This window comes from Symphodus melops (assembly GCF_947650265.1).
Source record: "Symphodus melops genome assembly, chromosome: 19".
In the NCBI taxonomy this organism is placed as follows: domain Eukaryota; kingdom Metazoa; phylum Chordata; class Actinopteri; order Labriformes; family Labridae; genus Symphodus; species Symphodus melops.
Window position 1 is genome coordinate 15,577,358 of NC_136709.1, and position 22,496 is coordinate 15,599,853.

Sequence of the window (22,496 nt, forward strand, 5' to 3'; positions counted from 1 at the left end):
AAAAACATTTAGTGGAGTTGGCCATTTTCTCCAGCCTCTTAATGTTTCACCAGTAAAAACAGGAGACAAACGCATAGAAAACTGACTTTACTCCAATTAAACGAGTGTCCTGTTAATGTTCTACAGTTAAGATTTGTTTAAATTGCAGACTTTATTAATACTGCGTATATCTCAGGTTGCAAATACCTTATTCAAGTTGTTCTTTTAACGTTAACATTAGCACTTCACATTATACAGTTTTGATAGGCTCTTAAAGTCTTAATATTCAGGTACTTGATTGGCATACACAACCAATCACACAATAGAAGCATACACAGCAAATGAGTTTGTACTGTAATGCATAACGATAACATCTTAATACCAAAATATGAGACACAATTCATACATTCACAAAACTCATGTATGTAATTTCTTATACATAAATCTATACAATTATGAAATCAGATGTCTTAATATAAAAGATACAAACTTGAAACTACTCTAACTTGCATTTCAAGACCATTAAAAATTAGATAACCATACAAAACAACGAATTTGATGAAAATGTGGCACTTGTCTGCTGCTACATTCGTGATACAGTCAATGCGTTGCCTGGCAGTACTGTATCTATCAAAAAAGTCACGGATTATTTATCATTTTTATCAAGTTTAACATTTTGGGAATATGCTTATTTACTTTGGAGCCAAAGTTAAGATGAAAAAATGACCCAAATTTTAAGTCTATACCCTGATAGGAAAGCTAACACCAGTTATTGGTTAGCTTAGCAAAACCAGTTCAAACTGGGTGAACAGCTCCCCTACACCTCTAAATGTCACACAGTCACCCTCCCTATCAGCACATTTGAATGTCACAAATAACCACTTTCTGTTTTCCTTCATACAAAAACCAAACTCCAGAAATGGTACTTTCGTATAGAGCACAGCTCTTTTTTGCTAAACTAAGCTCATAGCTGTTAGCTGCTGCTTTGTTTTTAGCATACAGATGTTTTAATGCTATAAATGATCTCTCATCAACTTACATTTAAATTTTAAAAGCAAATACTTCTTTTTTCCAAAATATTAAACTTGGGCATCTAAGTTTCTTGCATTTCCTGAAATACGAAAATCACAAATATTGTAAAACACTGTTGACAAATTGCAACATTTTACTTAACACACAAATGTTATTGACCCTAATCTTTTCTCGTTTAGAATCATTAAAGTTACAAGCTTGTTTTGTTGCCTATTTTTTAGGATAAATCTAGTCTTAATAATAAATTTACATACAGATAATGTTAGTGGTTTGTTTTGAGCACAAAATCTAGTTTCTCTTAAAAGCTTATGTTAGCATATGACAAATCCTTTGATATTATTGTAGACAACATGGATAATAATTTTAAAATATGGCACCTTGTTGTTCACCCTTATCATTTAAAAGCTATATTACAGAGTGAAAAATGACCTTTCAATCCACAGAAGGATTTTTTCTGTATCGTCATATACAACACAAGTCATTATGAACTTCTGGATATATTACAACAGGCAAGGACTGGTGAATACACTTATAGAGTTGAGGAGCTTTGCTTTAGGTCTCTGAGGATAACAGAGGCATATGTCACATTTGGAGGACTGCACAAAATTGACTCAGACACAGGCGAGTTGGGAAAAGGGCTCATCGGAGGAGCAGCGCAATCTCGAAAAGGAGAGGGAGGCATCAGAGCCAGAGAGTCATCCATGGCTAATTTGACCTCAACAAAATCCTCTTCGTCATGAATCTCAGAGTTGTTGTAAATGTAGCCTTGAAGTAGGCCAAACTGTTCATTTTCCATCGCCTCCTCCTCTTCTAGAGGGGAGTTGGGCTCCTCATCGAACGGGTCGAGGTGCAAAGGCAGGACTTGCTCCTGCTGGATGAGGTGGGCCTGGTGGTACACAGGCATGCCACCACTTACAGCTTCAGGCATGCTGATCAAATCATTAAACTCAGGGAAGTCACTGTTGAATTTGCCAACCAGCCTCCGCTCCTGCAGACTGTGGTCCATCATGTTGTGTTGGGAGTTAATGCTTAGTGGCCGTAAATTCTCAGGGGTATACAGCTCTATCTCATGTTCCTGGTCTTTTATCAGCCCACAGTGGGGAATCTGCCCGTGGGCCAGCATGGGGGGAGTGGCGGGGGGATTGTAATTGTATCTGACGGCATCACCCTCGTCCTCCTCTGCCACATTGTATAAAGTCTTAGTGCTAAGGTCTGAGAACTCCAGGCCTCTGTTTTGGTAGGTATTAGTTAAGGGTTTGATGACAGCCATCTGATTGGAACCTGCTTCCTGTCTCTTCACATGCACTGACAGTCTGTGCCACGTGTGATCCCCTTTTGGAGGATGTCTTGCACCTGGTTCAGACCATGACACAGACTTTCCATTAGAACTATGAACAAAATAAAGACGGCTGTTACTGCACAGGAACCCAGAAAAAGGAGACACAAATAGCATCTGTGGTTCATGAAAGCAAAAAATAGTTATTAAAATGCATTCATCATATCATACATTATGGTCCAGGGTATCTGCAGTTCTTTGAAATCCCCCGCCTGCCCACCTGCACCACCCTCGCTAAAGTCAGTCACAAAAAAGGCCTAAGTCGACATCAAGGGCCTGTGACCTCTATGGCATTTTTCGTGATATTAGTATCTTTTTACAAAATCACTGCAGTTCAGTGTTTTAAGCGTGTGCCAAGAAGTGCAAAAAATGCCCAATGTGTCAGTTGTTTTTTCTCGTAAACTTACAGCGGTCAAAATACATCAGTATTAGTTCTTTCTCACCTACCAATCAAAACCAAAGTTGGGACTTCTGATACTAAGTTTGTCTTCAACAACGATGACAGAGAAACTAAAGGCCTGTACACAAAGAATTGTTTTGTTCTTTGTTGCCATTTCCAGATCTAGAGCTTCTGCCTATTCCGGTATACAATACTTGCCCTTTTTTTAATGTTTACTTTGAATAAAAGAAGGTGGAAGTGCCATCAGAACACTTGCATAATCTGGCAACATTCAGCACTAGTGATAAGCACTCTGAAAGTGAGGTCATGGGGGCTGCCAGTGCAAAAAAACACAATTAGGGGGCACAAGTCTTTAATACCTTTAAATTCAATTTAAAGTCATTATTCCTTTTTGCCGACCAGAGCCTTTTATCATAATCTTCAATCATTTAAACCAATACAAAAATAATGTTTTAATTGAATAGGAATTATGGTTGTATTCTGCTGGAAAGTACTTAAAAAATTGAATCATTTTAGAGAAATAGTTTTATGCCACAGTGTCGCTACTTGTTTTTCATTAAATTTATTATAGTTGATCAGCGCTGAGAGCTGATCACAAACATTTATCGGTTTTGTGAACTCTGCAGAAACCCTGTTTTCTCTGATTGTTATCCCACTTGTTATCCTTTAGCACACAGAGATGCTTGTTTTAATTGTATCAAAAGTTCAAAGGTTAAAATGGCTGTGTGAATTGAGCCCTGACCTATATCCGTCACACTTTACAACAGGTGTCCCTTTGAAAGTGAATACTGTAAGACATCAGCTTCCCTTAGAGAGGGAATTACAGTAAAACCAGCATCCCTTAGGTGCCTCCGGAGCAAGACTCACAGATTCAATTAATGAACATACCTGCCGTTTCCAGTGTTCTTCTTCCTCTTGAACATGTTGAGCAGGCTGTTGCTTCTGCAGACTATCTTGCCGTCGCCGACATGCATTCGCACAGCATCAGATGTCGTGAAGGCGCTGCGCACATTTCGCTCCGGTTTGCAGATGATGATGTACATCTTTGGCGTGAACATACAGCCCAAAGCGACAGTCACACTGAGGCTCACAGAGAAGGATGTGGTGATTATCTTGTAGTTGCTGCCAAAGTAGATCGGCACAAATGCCAGCCAGATGATACAGGTGGTGTACATGGTGAAGGCAATGTATTTGGCTTCGTTGAAATTTGCAGGAACGTTGCGGGTCTTGAAGGCGTAGTAAGTGCAGCTCATGATAAGCAAGCCGTTGTAGCCCAGAGGTGCCACAACACCAACATTGCTGGTGTTGCAGATGAGGAAGACTTCTTTGATGCTTGGGTATGACTTAATGGGTTCAGGAGGCTCCATGATGATGAGGGTGACCTCCAAGGTGAGCTGGACACTGATCAGGATGGAGGCAATGACAACCTGAGCCCAAGCGCTCATGAACCTCGGTTTCCTGGTGCAAATCTTCTTCTTGCTGCCGGCCAGAATACGTGCGATACGGTTGGTTTTGGTGACCAGGGCGGAGTAGCACATCGCAGCCGAGAGTCCAACAAGCAGCCTCTGGAGGTAACAGGAGGCCACTGTTGGACGGGCGATGAGGGTGAAAGGACACAGATAGCCCAGGAAGATCCCAGCCAGGATGATGTAGCAGAGCTCCCGGCTGGAGGACTTGACCACAGGCGTGTCACGATACAAGACAAAGACTAAGGTGACAAATGATGTGACCAGGATGCCCATGCAGGAGAAAACCACCTGGATAATGGACTCTGGGTTGCTCCACTCGAGGTAACGCAGAGGAATTGGTTCACACACTGAAAAGAATAAAAACAGCACAATATAAAGATAAACCAATAATATATCAAGACCGATGATACACATTTCTTCATATCACTGTGAGCATGGTGGTAAAATTTTTGTTTTCTGGAGAATAAAGCACCAACTTAATAGTTAATTTTGAAAATAATTATACAACAACTTTTAGATTGCAAGGCCTTATTGTATGGAATATAAAAGGGTTTAAATATGTGGAAACCAGAGAAAATACAGTAAGTCCCGAAGTAGGTTTTTAGCTCAACTATAAATAAACCCCCCTTCTACTGAGCCATGGCCAGGCTGGGTTGTGGCCAGAGAAAGAGGGCTATGCAGCAGGACAAAGTAAACCACTCTCTTTTTCATGGATCCAAAAGACATCTCTTTCATGTCTAATGTTGGGAATAACTAATTTAAGCTGGTTTATTTATTTATTGTCTACCAGCAGGAGGGTTTGGGGTCAAAAAAACTGCACAGGAATAATTTTATTATCATCCCAGAGCTTCACATTTTCTCGTTTCCATGTAAAGCTGAAGGTTAAAAAAAAAAAAAAAAAAGAGGGGGCAAAAAGCGAAACAGCGTTGAGAAGGGCAGGATGATCCTATTAAGAAAGTGTCTTGTCTTTGAACAGAACAGAAGGCCTTTGAAAGTGGGACAGAAGAGTGTTAAGTGAAGTAGGGCTGCTGTCGGATAAAACGGTGAAGATGATGAATGGTTCTCAGGTGTCATGGGAAAGCGATGAAAATAGGACGTAGCAGGTTTATGAAATAGTGCTGCAAAATTCTTAGCAGGACAAGCTGTGCGGAAAACAGTTTGGAGGGATGATAAGAGAAAAGGCTCTTAAGAACCTAACTTTCTACAGCACATCTAACAAGACCAAAAAGTTTCCCCTTTTATCTCTAAAAGCATCAGCCACGCAACAGGAACTCAGCCTGTGGCCAATTGCAGGACAACATTTTTTTTTTTTTTAATCAGAATGAAGATGTCATTCATACTCATTAATAAGGAAATGAAAGGAAGGAACTCATATTTTAGCGAGTGTATATCTCGTCAAAAATACTTCATTACACTTCTTATATGCCACATTTACAAGACAAGTTACAAATAAAAATCTTATTTTGAAATATTAAAAAGGGAAAAAAAAGGCCTGAGATGCTTTTTCTAAGAAAAAAAGAAAAGAACTCCCAATGGGGCAAGCATATTATACTTCTTGACATTACAGGGACATTTTAATGTCATGAGGCTTATAAAAAGTCAAATTAGGAGTTTTTGCACTGCGTTAATATGTTGCTCAAAAGACGAAATAGTTCATCTCATCTTTTTGCTGATCTTGTCCTTTTTATGTTAAGCTTAGCATGAAGACAATTAACAGCTAGCTTGGAGTAGCTAGACTTCTCAGTTCATTCTTAATATTAAAAGTGTCAATACAATCAATTGAAAGTATTAGATATCAAAAGTGTCAGTACAACCAATCACAGCAGTGGGTTATAGCAGAAAGCTCTTATAAAGGACCAGGGAATTCCAACTGTAACATGTAAACGTATGCAAAGCCAACAGCGGCAGTTTTGATTATGATTAAGGTATCAGTAATGATTGTACCCTCTTGGACAGTGTTTGTATTGCAGATCAGGGTTTGTCAGTGGAGAGTGTGGATTTCAAGCTTACCTTCCAGTTCTTTGTCCGGCCACCAGCCCAGCTCACAGGCCTTACATGTGAACTCATCTTGGACGTACTCGTTGTCCTTACAGGCAGTGCAGATCCAGCAGCAGCTCACTTCTCCCTTCCTGATCACCTGGCCACCCAAACGTGCAGAGGAATGTCAATTATGTTCCACTAGGTGGCCTATCTGTACTCTGAGCTTAAACAGCAGTCCCATGTGGGTATGAAGATCAACTCCTTAACAGTAGACTCGGTGCAAGTGTTATCCATTAAGTTATTTGTCTTTAGTCTGATAGAATGCAGAATTGTAGTTCTAATGTTTAAATAAACAGTAAATACATAGTAAAGATAAAACATGCAGGTTTAGAGGCAACATGCATCATAAAATAGAGAGGATAGTATATGAAGGTTTTGTTCCCCACCTTTATCTCTCCTATGGAGCAGGGCTCGCTGCAGACAGAGCGAACCATGTCACTGCGGTTCATCTGCATCAATTCATCATCCAGACTAAGGATGCCTTCATGCCAGGATCCGATGTTGATGTAGTCATATACACCAGGCTCCACGCGCTGGAAGTTCATTATCTCGTACCTGAGAGTGGTTAGAAAGTTAGCAGAGAATGGTAAAGCTTTGGCAGAATCAACTCCATCCAGCTGTGCAGAGAAGGAATTTATATAGATCTTGTTATTGCTCTTCCAGCCCTTAGGCATGACGAGTGTACAGCACCGCAGGTTTAAGTGAAGATTTAGAAGTGACAAAAACTAATAGCAAACCAAAATACTGGACTTTACTATATCTTAAGGATTATATATGAAGAGTATTTTACCTGCCAGGTGAGTCCCCGTTCTCATCAAACCAAATGTCCTCTCCTGAGACCCCCGCGAAGGACGTCTTGAGAAGAAAATCAAGCAAGTGGCTCCCATCGACAGGCAACATGTTGTCACAGAGACCCACATGATCGGGGCAAAGGTGAGTGTGCATGTCATGCAGCCCATGGGCCATGGCATAGATAGCATTGATGACAAAGCCCATCTTGCTGTCTTGAACGTAGTTGTCCTCAAGACTTTCATAACCTGTCCACACATAAGAAAACAGTAAAGAATCCATTTCCAGGACTTTTTTTTTTTAAGATTACAGGAAAAGCCTTAAAGACGGTGCTTCATTGCTGCAAGCAGTAGCATGTTATGTGTTATACAAACCTTTTTCTGCTGTTCTGAACAGGTGTGTCTAGCATGATTTATCATATTACAAAGGAGTGATAGGGTGCTCGCTGATATATTCTTGTAATTATTCTCTGAAAACAGGCAGCCAGCAACACGCCTCTTTGTCTCAGTGGGAGACTGCTTTAAAAGAACTGGAAGCCTCAGAAAATGGCTTCAAAGAAACCTTGTTACCATGGCAAGACTATCTGTTTCTGCGTTTGTGAGTCAGGACTCAATTAGAGTCGGTCTAAAATGCTGTGCCACTGAGATTGTGTCTCCTCAAGCAGAAAAGTGGACAAACTATTCCAATGTATCAAAATCTGCTGTTTCCTCTTTGTATTGTTTAAGGCAAACATGATGAGTGAATGACACAAACATGGTTCAAATGTTAATGTAAACAGTATGTTCAAACCACACCCTATCAATTCAGTGTAATCCAAGCTAGAAGCAGAGTAAGCAGGTTTTTTAGTTGCTCTTTGAAGTAAGATGTCAGCTTAATGTCAAGGCCATGCTTTTAATCTGTTTATGTAAAACAGCAGACCAAATACGTGTGTCGGCAGCTCTTTCCTTTCTCATACTAAAAAACAACAACAATGTTTTTATGTTCACAGTTTTAAACTCCTTACCCTGCACAAATGTGATCTGACTGCTATAATTGTAGGTCTGGCTTACTAAATAGAAGAAGTAATCCAGCTGAGAAATAACAGTCGCAGCTCACGTTAATAGCAACTCAAATTAGCCACAATTCACGTGAGCTGCAGCTCAGCACGCAGCCCGTCCTGACATCCAAAGGAGATAGTCCAATAAACGCAGCTTTTCATTTGAAGTGGCTTCATCGTCTTACGTATCTTCCATTACTGTTTTTTTATCTACCTAAAATGTCTGATTAAATAGACAAAAAAATGTCTGACAGTTTGTTAGCTTCACGCACCATTGTTTGCAATCATTAAGTGATGATTTATTTTCAAGTTTTATATCTGTTCTTTACAGCCATAAAACTAGTTACTAGCAGCAGCTTTTATAACCATAATGATGAGGCTTCTTTGCTGCTTAAAACCACAATGTCATGGTCACCACATGCTGACGAAGACCTTTGCTACGCTTTGTCTTTTTTACTTTCATTCTTATTCTCTCTTTCTTTCTGTACAATGAATTTCTTGAAGTAATTTTTATTGCAAATGGCTGTGAGAGTCTTCACTCACTGATTTTTATATACATACTCACACTTCTTACAAAATGATCCTGTTGGAAAATGATCCTGTCATGTCAACGCCCCAGGAATATTAATCTCAGACTGTGAAAGATTTTATTTTTTATGCTAAAAGGATTGATACGAGAGCAATACACCATGTTTCTTCACTTTAACCTTAATCTGTCCCCTGAATCTCTTCCAAATCCTCTGTTTAATATTTTATGGAAAGCAAGTGTGAGGTGGTGTATAAACTGATAATGTAATAACTGAGGGGAAGTGATACAGCTTGCCAAACTGTAACTGGATTTCCCCCTGGACGATTTATACTTCACAACATTAGCGTGTTCATTGTAGCTAAAAAAACCCAGAATTTATGCTGTTGTAATGCTGTAAATTATAACCAAAATGTAATTACAGTGACCAAAAGTGTTCTCATTTCTGAACAAGATGGCACTGTTGACCAAATATGTGTGATTCCACAGTATTCCTACTGTATTAAACTGCCAGGGATGCCAGGTTGTTCAAAGATAACTTCTTAACGTTTTATTATCTTCTAATGTAGCGATTGACCACATTACAGAGATGCAGCAAGAGATGCAGATTCTGTATGATATAGAGAGATTCTCTATTACATCCTCCAATAACATCTATGCCTAAGCCTTTCATTATGTCATCAATCAATCTTTATTTGTATAGCGTCAATTCATAACAGATGTTATCTCGAGACACAAAAAGCAGGTAAAGGACCTTACTGTTTGTCTGTTAACATTAACAAAAGAGCAGGTTCACAAGACCAGGCTCATCGTTATGTTTACAAAAAGCAGGTAAAGGACTTTACTTATGGCTATATTACAAGAGCCCAGCTTAATCCGTCATAGCGTGGCAAGAAAAAAACTTCCCTTTAACAGGCATAATACTTCAGCAGACCCGGGCTCATGACGGAACAGCCATCTACTAAACTTATCATGAACATTGTCAGATGCTACATTTTCTCGAAACTGTAGACAGGATTCATCCACATCGCCTGACAACATACAACTGCATGATACATGAGTCGGATGATCTTAAGAGCATCATCATCCTTCACTGTTGTGTTTCTCACCATCGTGTTAAATCAAGTAATGATGGTTTAAAAAAAGGACAGCTGGGAAACTTGAGTTTCAGTTCAAACAAACAGGAATAGTGAATTCAGTTGGGTAGCAGCTGGGAGAGCATCCGATGGGAACTGGTGGTGATGACCTAGTTTAACAGCTCCTTGGCTTTGACGCTCGCCTCACTCACTGAGCTGTGTGAGCTTCAGACACGATGAAATGATGTCATGATGACAGCATGCAGGCAGAGGAGCGATTGCTCCATGTCGGGATTAGAAGAATACCAAACCGTCTCTGTCCAAATATAAAACTACAATTAAGTGGTTTGAAATAAATTTAATATCTATTGACCATATTCACACAGCAGCCATTTTCAGCATCATGCTCAGCATAGGAAGTTCAAGTGCTGTTATGATAATGAGGTTTATAGCTGGAAAATTAGGGATATCTGACAAATTTTATTATTATTTCTTTCATTGAACGATGAAAAATTTAAAGGAAATCCATATATTAACCCAAATCAATACTTTTGGGTACCAATTAGCTAGACAGAAAGCTAAAGTTAGCATTCAACTCTTTGGTAGTTTAAATGACATTTAGCTGTAGGCTGAAATCTGATAATAGCATTTGGTAGTGCATCACTTCACATTAGATGAGCATAAAGTTTAAGATTGAATTAACCATGAAATGAAAAATACATTTTCCCCTTTTCATGTGTTAAATGTTTACTTATTATTTATCTGCTACATATATTTCAATAAAGCATTATCTGAGTATTTTTAGACTAAATGAACCATATTTTCTCTTCCTGTAAAACATTTCAAACGACTGATGACTCATCCTGCACTACCGGGCGTTTTCTACGGGTCTGTCTGTTTTTTTTTACTGTGATATATGGCCTCCACTGTTTTACTATCACATTTCCTACTTTACAGCCGCTCATTAATTTAGAAGCTTTGAAATGAAAATAATCCTTACATATTCTCACGTATCACACCTTGAAACCTTGGACAGAGCAGTTCAACATAAAAGCACATTTGCTTTCCAACCCTGAGTTATCAGAGGAGGAAAATGGTCATTGTGGGAATCTGATGGGTTGCAGAATGACTTCATTATGTCTTTGGCTACATGCAACCTAAGCCAGACCAGCCAAGTAACCATGTTATTGGGTTGTTTTAAATGACTGTATTAAGACCAAAGACAGTGGGAGACGATGAAAGGGCAGATCAGAGTGAACTGTCAGACTCTCACTGCTGTATAAGGAAAATAAAAACATCCCAATAGCTTCATATAGTAGAGGTTAACTGATATTAATAGCACACTTTGAATAAGAATAAAGCTATCAAATCATGTGATAAAGCTTTAATATCAGTCAACCTCTATGTATATAATACTTCTAAAGTGAGCACAATACGGTTCCATTCAGAGGAATTCACTCACCGTCTTGGAGTTCTACACCGAGAAAGTAAATATGAATAATCAAATAAAAACAATAGAGGTGACAGGACAATAAACCGTAATTTTATCTCCAACACTGATACTGTTAGTTACTTTCAAAATGAAGGAATGAAGAAAAGGTTAAGGTATGTGCATTAAAAAAAAAGAAAGGCTAAATAATACTCAAACAGAGAAAATAATAAAAAAGGTTAAAACATATGCATTAAGTAAGATGCAAAATAATAAGATGACCGTAAACACCTCAAGGGCTGTCAACTGAGAAGTTTAAAATGTTTTTCACCACATGCAGAATTTTATATTTACGTTTTTTAGATTTCCAAATGTTTTAAGAAAAACCTGATTCTTGCAGAATCTGCAGTTTTATTGATAGCAGCTTTGTGACTGAGAATTGGTAACGTAAATATATGTTCCGTTCATATATTTTGAAAAGAAAAATGTACGAGCAGTATGCAAATAAATGTTGTTTTTGAAACATGCTTTCTGAGCATTGTTTCCAGTAACTGAGTTTGTGCCTTTTCAAAAGAAAAGGATGTAATTTACCTAGATCCTCATCCTCTGTAACGCCAAGTGTCATAGAAATAAACAATTTGAAAATATATATTATTGGACTGTGTCAGAGTAAGTCAACCCCCTGGCAGTCTAATTCATGAATAAAGAATGTGTTCCAGTTTATGGAGCTCTGTCCTCAGGGTATTGAACACATCACAACAGTTCAAAAAGACACGCTGATGTGCACACCGGCAGAAAACCGTAAAGCAGAAAAATTGCAGGAAACATCATAACTGGCTGACAGATTGTTTTGCTACCTGAGCAGTTTCGTGCATAATTCATGTTCTCCAGCGGGTGTCCGGGAAGGCGACATTGAAAGCGGTACTGCCAGAACTCGGGGAACCAGGGGTTACGGGTGTTGGTGCTGAGTTGGAGTTTCAGGAAGTATTCGTCGAAGGAGGAGACCTCTTCAGACTGCAGCTTCACAGTGATGCCGCCCACCGCCTCCTGCTCGTAACCCTCGACCACCTCGACCCGGTCTGCCCAGCCGTCACTGCATAGAAGAGACAATTACAACTACTAGAACCAACCATAATGTGTGCCGCTCATATTATCATAAACACATCCTATTCAAATCTCAGAGCAGATCATTTAACTCTAAAAACTCTAGAGTTCAATCATAACAACACATTTTCCACCAACCCCTGTTTATCTTGCAATCAAACAATTTACACCATTTTTTTATTTGATATTAGTTTATTTTTGTGTTTAGTGTTGCTTTGCTTTAATTTAGTGTGCGACAGGTGTGGCCAATGGCAGACAAGACTGTGAAGATGGAGACAGCTCATAGGAGCAGATCATGTGCTCTGATGTCATGGGGGGGAATTTGGGTATGTTATTTTTTCTTTGTATTTAGCTAACATGGCGTCTATTTTCAGTGTTCGTTTGGTTTGGCCAACTGACTATAAGTTCACTTTTGTCTTATTGTGTGAGGAAAATCTTTCTTTGTTAGGATCAACTAAAAACACATTTTATTTCAAATGAATCCACGTGTCACATGCCTTGCTGACAATAATCTTTCATTTGTAGCATTGATAAAACAAATCTTTAACCTATGTTTTCCCAAGATGTGGCTCTATTCTCTAATCCAAACAGAGCCAAATTGATGAAAGGAGTTTCATGTTCTATCCTTCTTAGTTAAATCATATGAAATCCATGAGATGCTGGAACAAAATGACATCTAAATCCTGACCAGATATCTGGTTTGGGAAGATTTTGTTGGATTGATTTATTCCGTTGCACAACCAGAGCTAATAATGAAATGTTCTTTATGTGCTCTTATACTGCACAAAACAAACAAGCATTATTCATTAGACAGTAGCTGCCTACGCAGGAAACAAACATGTACACTTTGGAAAAGAGTCAACTGTGTTTTTCTCAAGCAGTGGAATGTTTTGTTCTCCTATAGAACGTTTGAAGGCTCTTCGATTCTCTTCTCTTGGCTTTGTCAGAGGTCTAAGGGGAACATTTTGGCCGACAAACAACTGTCGACTGCACATGTGAAGCACATGAAAGGGTTTTGCAACTCAAGGATTTCATGCGGAAAGAGTAAATCAAAAAATATTCTCCAAAGCCATTAAAAAGAGAAAGTGTATTTAAAGGGACAGTTAATACGACTTCTGACCCAACCCCAACTCTAACTGCTATTTTTAAGTCAAGTAATTAGAAATCTTTTGCAGAAAAACAGTCTCGAAACTGTGGAACAAACAGAAGTCTGCATCCAGCAGAAGGACGTCTATTGTTTCACGACCATGTTGAAGCTGTAAATGTCTGTCACATCTGATGCTACATGTCTGCTCACTAATGAGCCTCACACTGAATCCTGCAGAAAAATTCTCCCTTTTGTTGCCCTGACTTTGTGTCTCTTTCAGCCTTCCTGCTGACAGGCGTAGATACTCACTGTACTTGCTGAAAAAATATTTATCACAACCACAAGCGCTGTGAGAATTCACAGATTAGCTCCGTTACAGTACATCTCCCGGCCTCCTCACAGACACTAAGTGTGATTTTATATCCTCAACACTCATTGTTTGTATTTATGGCTTAAATGCCGAACTATTAAAATGTCAAATGTGTATTGAATCCTCTCACCAGACATCATGCTCACGAAAAAAAACGTTTTTGTTTGACTTTACATGTGACTCATACTTTAGTAGAAGCTTCCGTTGAGTTGCAAATGCAGCCTACTCAGTGATAGCATGAGTCTATGTGGCATACATGAAAGAACAAGTTCATGTATGAAAGAAAAAGTGTCACTCGTCTCAATAGGGAACAACACAATAAAACTCAGATCGTTATGTGAAAAATAGCAATGTTTTTATTATGCAAGATATATAGAGCTTATAAAAAATATGTTAACCCATCTGACTATGGTTTGCTGTTTGTTTATGTCTTTATATGAAATCATATTACTGTGGAGATGGCTAGATGTGTGCAACACTTTAAATCAATCATTATCATATCCACATTAAAAGTCTTTGTGGCAACATAGACACAATAATTAATGATAAAAGCTGTTAAACCAGACATTTCCAGATTATGACATTAAATTATTTTTGGCTTTCTTCATGGAAAGAGGCGGGACTTAACTTTATTGCTACTGACTATTAATTTTTAGCATTTTGTAGGAAATCTAAACAAAGGTTGGTTCAGCAGCTTGACGGAAAAAGACTTGTCTGACAACTACCCAGGGGCTGTGAAGACCTACATAAATCTAGGGCAAAACAATGAATCTTTGTATTTGAAACAGAAGAGAAGTTTCCACAAAATGCAGTTCATCCGCGGTACAAATATATCAGCCACCAGCCTTCTAAAAAATTCCCATTTAGTAAAACAAGAGCCAATAATAGCATGTTTGGCTTGGCTGGCACTTCTAAGAATGAGCTGACAATGAATGTCCAGTGTGACAGTATCAACAGTACCTGACCATCTGCTTCTCAGCACCACACGCCTCACAGTCCAACACTGTGAGCGCCAGCAACCTACAGCTCTGACGTCAAACTCAACACATACACACTGGAGAGTACACACATCTGACACCACAAAACCAGGAACAATCTTTTTTAAACATTAAGAGCTTCAGCTGAAGGTTAAAAAAAGTGTGTTGTTTGTTGTTTGAGATGTAAGGCGTCTCCATCATGCTCCAGTGTGAAAGAGGACAGTTTTTTCACCCTCCGCACAGCAGAAGAAGATGAAGATGGATGGCTGATGACCAGCACCTCGGGGCTCTACGATTGGCCTATAGCTCATGCCTGCATGTGTTCACTTACTGCATTGCTCTAAAAAACATTTTCCTTTTTCAGACGTCTCCTTGACCCAGAAAGAAAACATACACGCACGGACACACACACTCTTCCAAAAGTGCTCTCTTTATCTTCCGTGGAGATTTTAGCAACAGACCAAATTCAAGTGGAAGGGGTGAGCACAAGTTTAGACTTTAAAACATCACTTTTCAATGCATGCTATTCATCATGCTGGTCGGAAAAAAAAGCATTTGACTCCTTCTCAGCCTTTCTGAATAAAGCAGCCTCGCATTAATAAACCAGTCTGTGTAAATCAATCATAGCCAGCTTTGATAGCAGCCTGGTTTCAGGTGCTGCTAACAGGACTGGAGGTGAGCTGAGACTCCACTCCACAGTGGGAATGTCTGCTTTAAGTGCTGATACAAGCTTTGATGTTCGCTACTCCACACTCCTCGGCTTATGCTGGAGGTGCTGTCCCATATTAGCCCATCCTGTCTGTGATCTGACAGCAAGAGGGTGAGCTCTCTGCGACGATGCATTATTCATTACTGAGCCTCACTCAAAGCCGCTTTGGCTTTCAGAGCTTTTCTCCTCCAAGACGGAAAAAAAAGAAAGAAAAGATTTCAATTCCGTATGAACTTTTTATAAACCATGCATCCCGCATGTAACTGAATATAAAGTCTATCATGTCATATGTTTCATCACACAACTATGCTGTAATTTTCTTTGGAACTGTACAATTTACTGACCTCATTTCCTTTTCTAAAAACTGTATAAGAGAAATCATACATATATATGTGTGTGTGTATATATATATCTATATATATATATATATGTATGTATGTATGTATGTATGTGTATATATATATACACACAGCATATGATGTGTGATGAAACATATGATATGATAGATATTATAAAAAGTTCATTCGGAATTGAAATCTTTTCTTTCTTTTTTTTCCGACTTTCTATATGTATGTATATATATATATATATATATATATATATATATATATATATATATATATATATATATATATATATATATATATATATATATATATATACATATACATACACATACATACATACATATACAAATATATATATACATACATATATAAATATATATATGCATACTTTGAGGCATGGCTGTATTGACTGATAGGTGGGAATGTTGCTGCTTCACCTGTTTGTCTATTACTAGAAGAAAACATTTTTTTATACAGTGACCACAATCGTAAGGCTTCATAATGCCTTGTCAGAATCCATTAGGTGATCTCACTAAACCCTAGACTATTCTCAAATGTTAACCAACTTCAAAAACTTGGTCGACAAAAAGGACAGTTTCACCTGATTTTTGACATTATAATCCTCCAGTTGCTTACACTAGACAATGTGGCCAAACTGAAGACCAAACTCCTGCTGTTTGGGGGGAATGGGCCCAAAGTGTGGCCTGAAGTCATCTAGACTGTAGCCAGCGTGAGGCTACGTCCAGGTTAATCAAAGTCTATAAATCCACAGTGAGTCTAACTGATCTATCAAGTTATTTGTGAAGCACTTTCAGCTGCCACTCTATCTGAAATGTGCTGCACAGATAGATGACCTCACTATATTTATCTTAGTGAAAATAAACTGCATTTATATATAAGTAAAGAGTAAGATCAAGAGTTGCAGAACAACATTTAATAAACCTTGTATTAAAACTCATTTCCCCCTTTGTTTCTAAAGTCTAAACTAAACTTTCAACATACACTTCAGAACTCGTGTGAAGGAGAAGTCTTTAAAGTGCTGATGTAAATTTCACTTCACAACCTCATCTGCTGGGGAAGATTGTTTTATGTAATTGAAAGCTCATGAAAATGCCTGGCACATTTGAAGACTGAAAGATTGTCTTGCCAGGAACATTTATCTTCATTACCACCACAGAGGTCATCAATTAATGTGGCACAATTAGCTGAATGTATCAGACAGATGGGATAACTTTGAGTTCTTCTAGAGCTATTCAATTATATAGTACAAATAATGTCTTCAGAAAAACTACTTACTTAATTTTGCAAGGTCAAAAATTAACTTTAAATTCAGTCTTTGAAGGCCACGTGGAGCACTGACCACAAAGTCAATCTGCTGAGGAGGATTAAACTAGATTATCTGGTCAGCTTCATTTATTTTCATCATGGAAAATTCAGTCGATCTCATAATGAAAGCTAGAAAAAAATAGCAGCTGAAGGTGTGTGTGTGTGTGTGTGTGTGTGTGTGTGTGTGTGTGTATATATACTTGCTAAGAAAGACATGAATTTGATTTTATAAAAAATATGAGATTGTTGGGATTAAGAGTGAATTTGGAATTTTAGAGAATAATATCTTCATAACTGAAATATCTACTTGGTGAAAATAGGGCAAATGATCAGATATCTCATTTTAACTTAAGTTAGTGTGATCACTATTGCGCTGACTTGTTTTGTAAAACGCAGCAGTAAACAATCAAAAGAGATTCTTTTCATCATTGTTGTTTGAAAGTTTGTCTGTTATCCACCAACAAAGGCGAAACCGTGACAGGCCAAACTAAAGCTCCCGTGGGAAAACACTCCGTAACAAACCTGCCAATTAGGAGGAACTCTTCTGCTACTCCCAGCCGTCTCATGGCCATGAGCAGACCTCGGACCGTCATCCCCTCACAGAAACACACCACTACTCGGGCTTTAGGCAGACGTTCGCGCAGCTTCCTCAGCAGCCTGTCAAAGTGCTTCTCGCCTGCGTTGCTGTAGATCTTGTCAGAGTGGGCAACGCAGAGGCCTTCCTGCGCGGCGAGCTCTTTGAACACCTCCATCCCGCTCTCCCCGTAGTTACCTGAGGAGAAAGAGCTGTTAGGGGAGGAGGATAATGATGGACCTCACAGGAGGACAGGAGAGAATCAATGGGTTTGGATTCACTCCAGCTTTATGCCCTTTATTTGGAACTCCAGATTAAATGTTGAATGTTAAACTGTTTTCTTCAACTATAGTGTTATACAGGGACCATTTGCTGAGAGCAGATATCTCTCCCTTTAGTACTTAAGCCTCCCTTTTGTGTCCCCAGATTTCTTTTTATAGAGTCAAGATCAGAACAAGCAGTAAAGGTGACCTCAACAGCTGTTTGGTAGGACAAAGGGAAACCATTTGTTTCAGCTTGCCCAAAACTTCCTCTTGAAATTACAAACGAATTCCAGGTATGCACTGTCATGGTCTCAGCTGTGCCTCTGCCTCCTTTCTTCACTGTAAATGTTTTTCTCTTTCCTTGTTTGTGTGCTGTTCTTGAGCTTTTTGTCTCACTCTGGTACCGTGTGTGTGTGTGTGTGTGTGTGTGTGTGTGTGTGTGTGTGTGTGTGTGTGTGTGTGTGTGTCTGGGTGTGGCACTCAGTTACTCTCCTGCTGCAAATCCACCAGCACACCTGGGACCCGTCCACTCATTAAGCTCCTGCTGTATGAATTCCATTCACATATTCTACTCAAATAAAAATGCAGGGAGGGACGACAGACTGACGTACACTTTGTGTTTCCTGTATGATTATTCATGTAAATGTATTAATGAAATGTGTTATTTGTTCTTCACTGACATCATCCTTCAACAGAGACTGAAAAGGCACCGTGGCCACGTAGTCGTGATTATAGGATGCAAATTTACCCCTGCTCATAGCCTTGAATTACATTTTCACATTAATTATTATTTGCTCCATTCTGCTCTGTTTGTTGCTGTCGGGGCCGCAGCTGAAATATACCGTCTACAGAGAAACTCTGGGTTTACTTATCAGGTTGTGGACTAGCTTTTGTGTGAGTGCTTTGAGAAAACTCTCTGGAGATCAACTCGTTCTCAAGCTCTTGTTGTAACAGAAGCTTTAACCCACTGAAACAACCAATCGAAAACACCAGCTGTCAAGACAAGGGAAGCAAAGAAGAGATAAAAAAAAAAAGAAAAAAAAAGAAGAGGGATCAAAGATTTTTTATGTCTCGGCTTTATGTTGATGCAAAAAAACAATCCTTGCATTCTCTATAAAAACTAGACCTCACAAATGAGCTCAGTGCTGTCCTCCTCTGACATGCGCTCCGTTTACACTAACATCATGTAGATGAGAACCACAAACAAGAACAACTTTCTGCAGCCCCCTGCTGTTAGAGCAGCAGTCTGAATGTCACTCACAAGAGGAAACACCAGGTCTGCTAATGCAGCTAAATACAACATTTAATAAACCAGTTCCAAACAGGAAGAGCTTCTGCCTCAATGAGTATCCACGCCTTGCTTTCTTCTCTTTCATTTGCTTCAACAAGAAGGACAAACACTCAGGTGGCACTAATGTTGGTGTATTAAATGGACACTTGACTAATTATAATCTAGTGTATTTGTAATGATGAGTCGATCTCAGCCATCGCAACATTGGTATTGAGTCTAGTGCGTTCAAAAAAAAAAAAATCTGATGACGCCATGTTGATGTCTTAAGGGTTACTTCAGCTCACACTCGAGACCTAAAATATGCAGTTAAAACACCTGTGTTACACTAGATTTGTGTCATTAAATGAACCCTAGGAGATGTAGGACCCAGTGTTTTGGTGCTATACTCATTCAAGGGGAAAACTTTGAATAGCTTCTGCTTCTGCTACAAATCATGACATGTCTCTTCTCTTTTCTGTTGTTGGTCTTATAAATGTATTTAAGGGTATAACTGAATCAATACAGAAATCTTTTAAAATAAAGCTGCAACATTAATTGTGATAGCACTTAAGTCTTGCAACCGTTATCAGGGGACCTTCAAGATAACTGATTGGTCAACTTTGTTGTAAATGGAAGCAGGCTAGTAAGGTAAAAAAAAAAAAACACAACAGTTACTGTGTAATTGTTTGTTTTTTTGTTAAAATCAGTAAAGTTAAATGGCATATTTCAAAAGGTTTGAAAACTTGATTTATGCGGCCCTTGTTTTCATGCAAAGATAAACACACTATGTTACTTAACCTAAATGTATTCTGCTTAATGTACAAAAAAGAACAACATGCTGGCAAACGGCTTTCTCCTGGGTAAAAATCTTTTGTTGCTGATTGGCTCATCCTAGTCCTTTTTCCTACAAAGACTTTCTAACATTGCATTATCTGACTGCTATCTTTGTCATAAATACTATGACCAATAGGGGGCGCTACCTTACCTATAAACATTAAGAATAAAGGTAATTTACAGAGGAGACGAGCTTTTTTGGTAGAGCAATTATGAAATGTGTGTCTTACCCTCTGTGTGCACTGCAGACACGTAGGTCCAGTTGTATCGTTTGACGATGTCGATGAGCGCCCGGGCCTGCAGAGTGTCCGATGGCACCACCCGCAGGAAGTACTTGAATAATGTCTTGTCACTGAGGTCAATACTGGTGGCAGAGTAGGCGATCTGTGGGATGTTGAACAGCTGCAGAAGGTTCTGAACCTGGATTGCGACCGAGCTCGATCCAGGCCCGATGACCCCAGCGATGGGCTTCTTGGTGGGTGGAGGCTGACTGGAAGGGGCCCCCTCAATGCACCACCTGGCTCCATCCCTGTCATCCCGGATGGAGATGAGAGAGTCTCGAATGAACTCGATGCTCTGCTCAAGAGCCACAGATGAGTGCCAGCACGAGTCCCTGATCTCACAGCCCAATGTGATGTTGGGTAACAGGTTGGGGTCCGAGTTAATCCTGTCCAAGGTGTGGAACATGGCCTCCACTCTCTGGATGCCATACTGCTCACGGACTTCTCCACATTTCCTCTCTGCCACCTTCTCAGCCGACGGTTGGTGGTGGACAGAGAAGAGCGCCCCGATTATGATATCCCCATCCATCCTAGCCACCAGACGAGAGGCAGAACTGGGCACCACAGACCTCTCATACTTTCCTTTGGACAACGCAAATGCCTCAAAAAGCAAAACAGGCAAATACAAAGTGCTGATGGCAGTCAGGGTGATCATATTCGACATTGTGCCACAGCAGCTGAATGTAGAATTATGTCCATTTGGCCATAACGGAGGTCCATCAATCCACTTTAGGATACAAAGCAGTTAACTGAGCTGCTGCTTCAGTGTTGTCACCCTGAAAGTGAGACATGAAGCGTTAAACCCTGTTTTCACACATGAAACTGGAGCTGTAGTCCATGAAATAAGAAGATTAACAGAAAAATAATCTGCATTGATTTGGATGACTTATTAATCATTTGAGAAGTTTTGAAGCACAAATGTAAAAAAAAGCTCTGGCTTCATAAACTAAATAATATAAAGGAACATTTTGTGGCTGTAAATGGTTGAACAAAACAAGAAATTGCACAATGATGCATTCAGCTCGGGGGAATTTTTCATGGCCATTTTCTTCTCAGCCCTCCAACACTTTGAATGCAATTGTGAAAATAATCAGCACATGGCTGATCATGGAAATAATGAGGACCACACTCATTTGACTAATTCATCTGCTGACTTGAACAGTGTGAAAACACATTATATCTCCCTTGTCTTTTATCAAAAAAAAATCCTCCCACGATTCGTGGAAACAAACAGCAAAAACATGTCAAATGCACAGTTTTTTACAGTCCTGTTGCATTAAAGCTTTCACAGCAAGAAAACCTTTGAGTTTCAGCACCACAGACAGCTACCGATGCTTCAGTTGAGGCTCTCAGCTGATTTACTTCCTCCAAGCTGATCATCTATTACAACCTGCGACTGTTTCTTCAACTTTTAACCCTGAAGGCATCGCATAAACAGACTGGGACGTGCTCAATGCAAACCCGTCTTTAACCCTCTGTCAGCTGTCTGTGTCTCCGCAGCAGCTGCTGTCATTTACAGGACAACGATCCAACATCGTCCCCCACATGCACATCAATTAAAGGGTGATGCTTAATTAACAGAGCAGACAAAATACTGGAACATGTTAGAAAAACGATCCCATCTTAACAAGAGAGTCTGTCTGCAAAGCAAGTATTTCAAATCTGGTATTCCTTTTTTTTACCTACCTGCAGCATGCAGTTGGGACATGTCGAGTCTGCGTCTCTTCTGAAGCAACCGGGCTTGACTGTCTTCAGTCGAGACAACACTGTGGGACTGACTGACTGACTCTCTCTCTCTCTGTCTCTCTCTCTCTCTCTGTGTCTTTCTCTCTCTCTCTCTTTCTCTCTGCAATGATCATGAGGTGCCCCCTTCTTCTCCTCTTCCTCACTGCATCCTAAAAGCGGGTCACAATCACTGCAGTGTCCCTGATTCAAAGACACAATTCCTGCAGGTTAGGAGCACGTTTCAGGCATTAAACTCCGGATGGGGACATTTTTGTACGAGAATGTAAAAGTGGATATGGGGGGGAAATGTACGCATTTGAGGACTGACATCATTTGAAAAGACAACATAACTTAACCACATCTGTGACACCCTGAAGGTTGTTCATTGTCCTTGTTAAAACTATAGGTGGGTTGGTCAAACTTCACAGAAACAGTCCTGCTTCGTCGTGCCAGTCAGTGACAGATGTGACGCTCTTGCTTTTCGTCGCTGCGCCGAGAGGTAAAAAAAACAACAACA

The 22,496-nt window shown here is 39.5% G+C and overlaps 1 protein-coding gene across 3 annotated transcripts; it reads right to left on the reverse strand.

Moving 5' to 3' along the window:
- Nucleotides 1–72: 72 nt before the first annotated feature.
- On the reverse strand, nt 73–22,424 carry grm1b (glutamate receptor, metabotropic 1b). 3 transcript variants are annotated; one of them, XM_079370693.1, is made up of 10 exons: nt 22,336–22,400; nt 21,941–22,180; nt 20,204–21,030; nt 17,555–17,804; nt 11,970–12,205; nt 7,047–7,293; nt 6,643–6,811; nt 6,227–6,353; nt 3,636–4,563; nt 73–2,399 (listed from the first exon to the last, which is right to left on the reverse strand). In XM_079370693.1, exons 3-10 carry the CDS (start codon nt 20,916–20,918, stop codon nt 1,541–1,543), a joined length of 3,531 nt encoding a protein of 1,176 aa, XP_079226819.1. In that variant the 5' UTR covers nt 20,919–21,030; nt 21,941–22,180; nt 22,336–22,400; the 3' UTR covers nt 73–1,540. The 3 variants fall into 3 exon arrangements, with proteins under 3 accessions (XP_079226819.1, XP_079226818.1, XP_079226820.1); XM_079370692.1 differs by having other exon boundaries at nt 21,941–22,423; XM_079370694.1 differs by having other exon boundaries at nt 2,162–2,364; nt 21,941–22,424.
- Between the last annotated feature and the right edge of the window lie 72 nt (nt 22,425–22,496).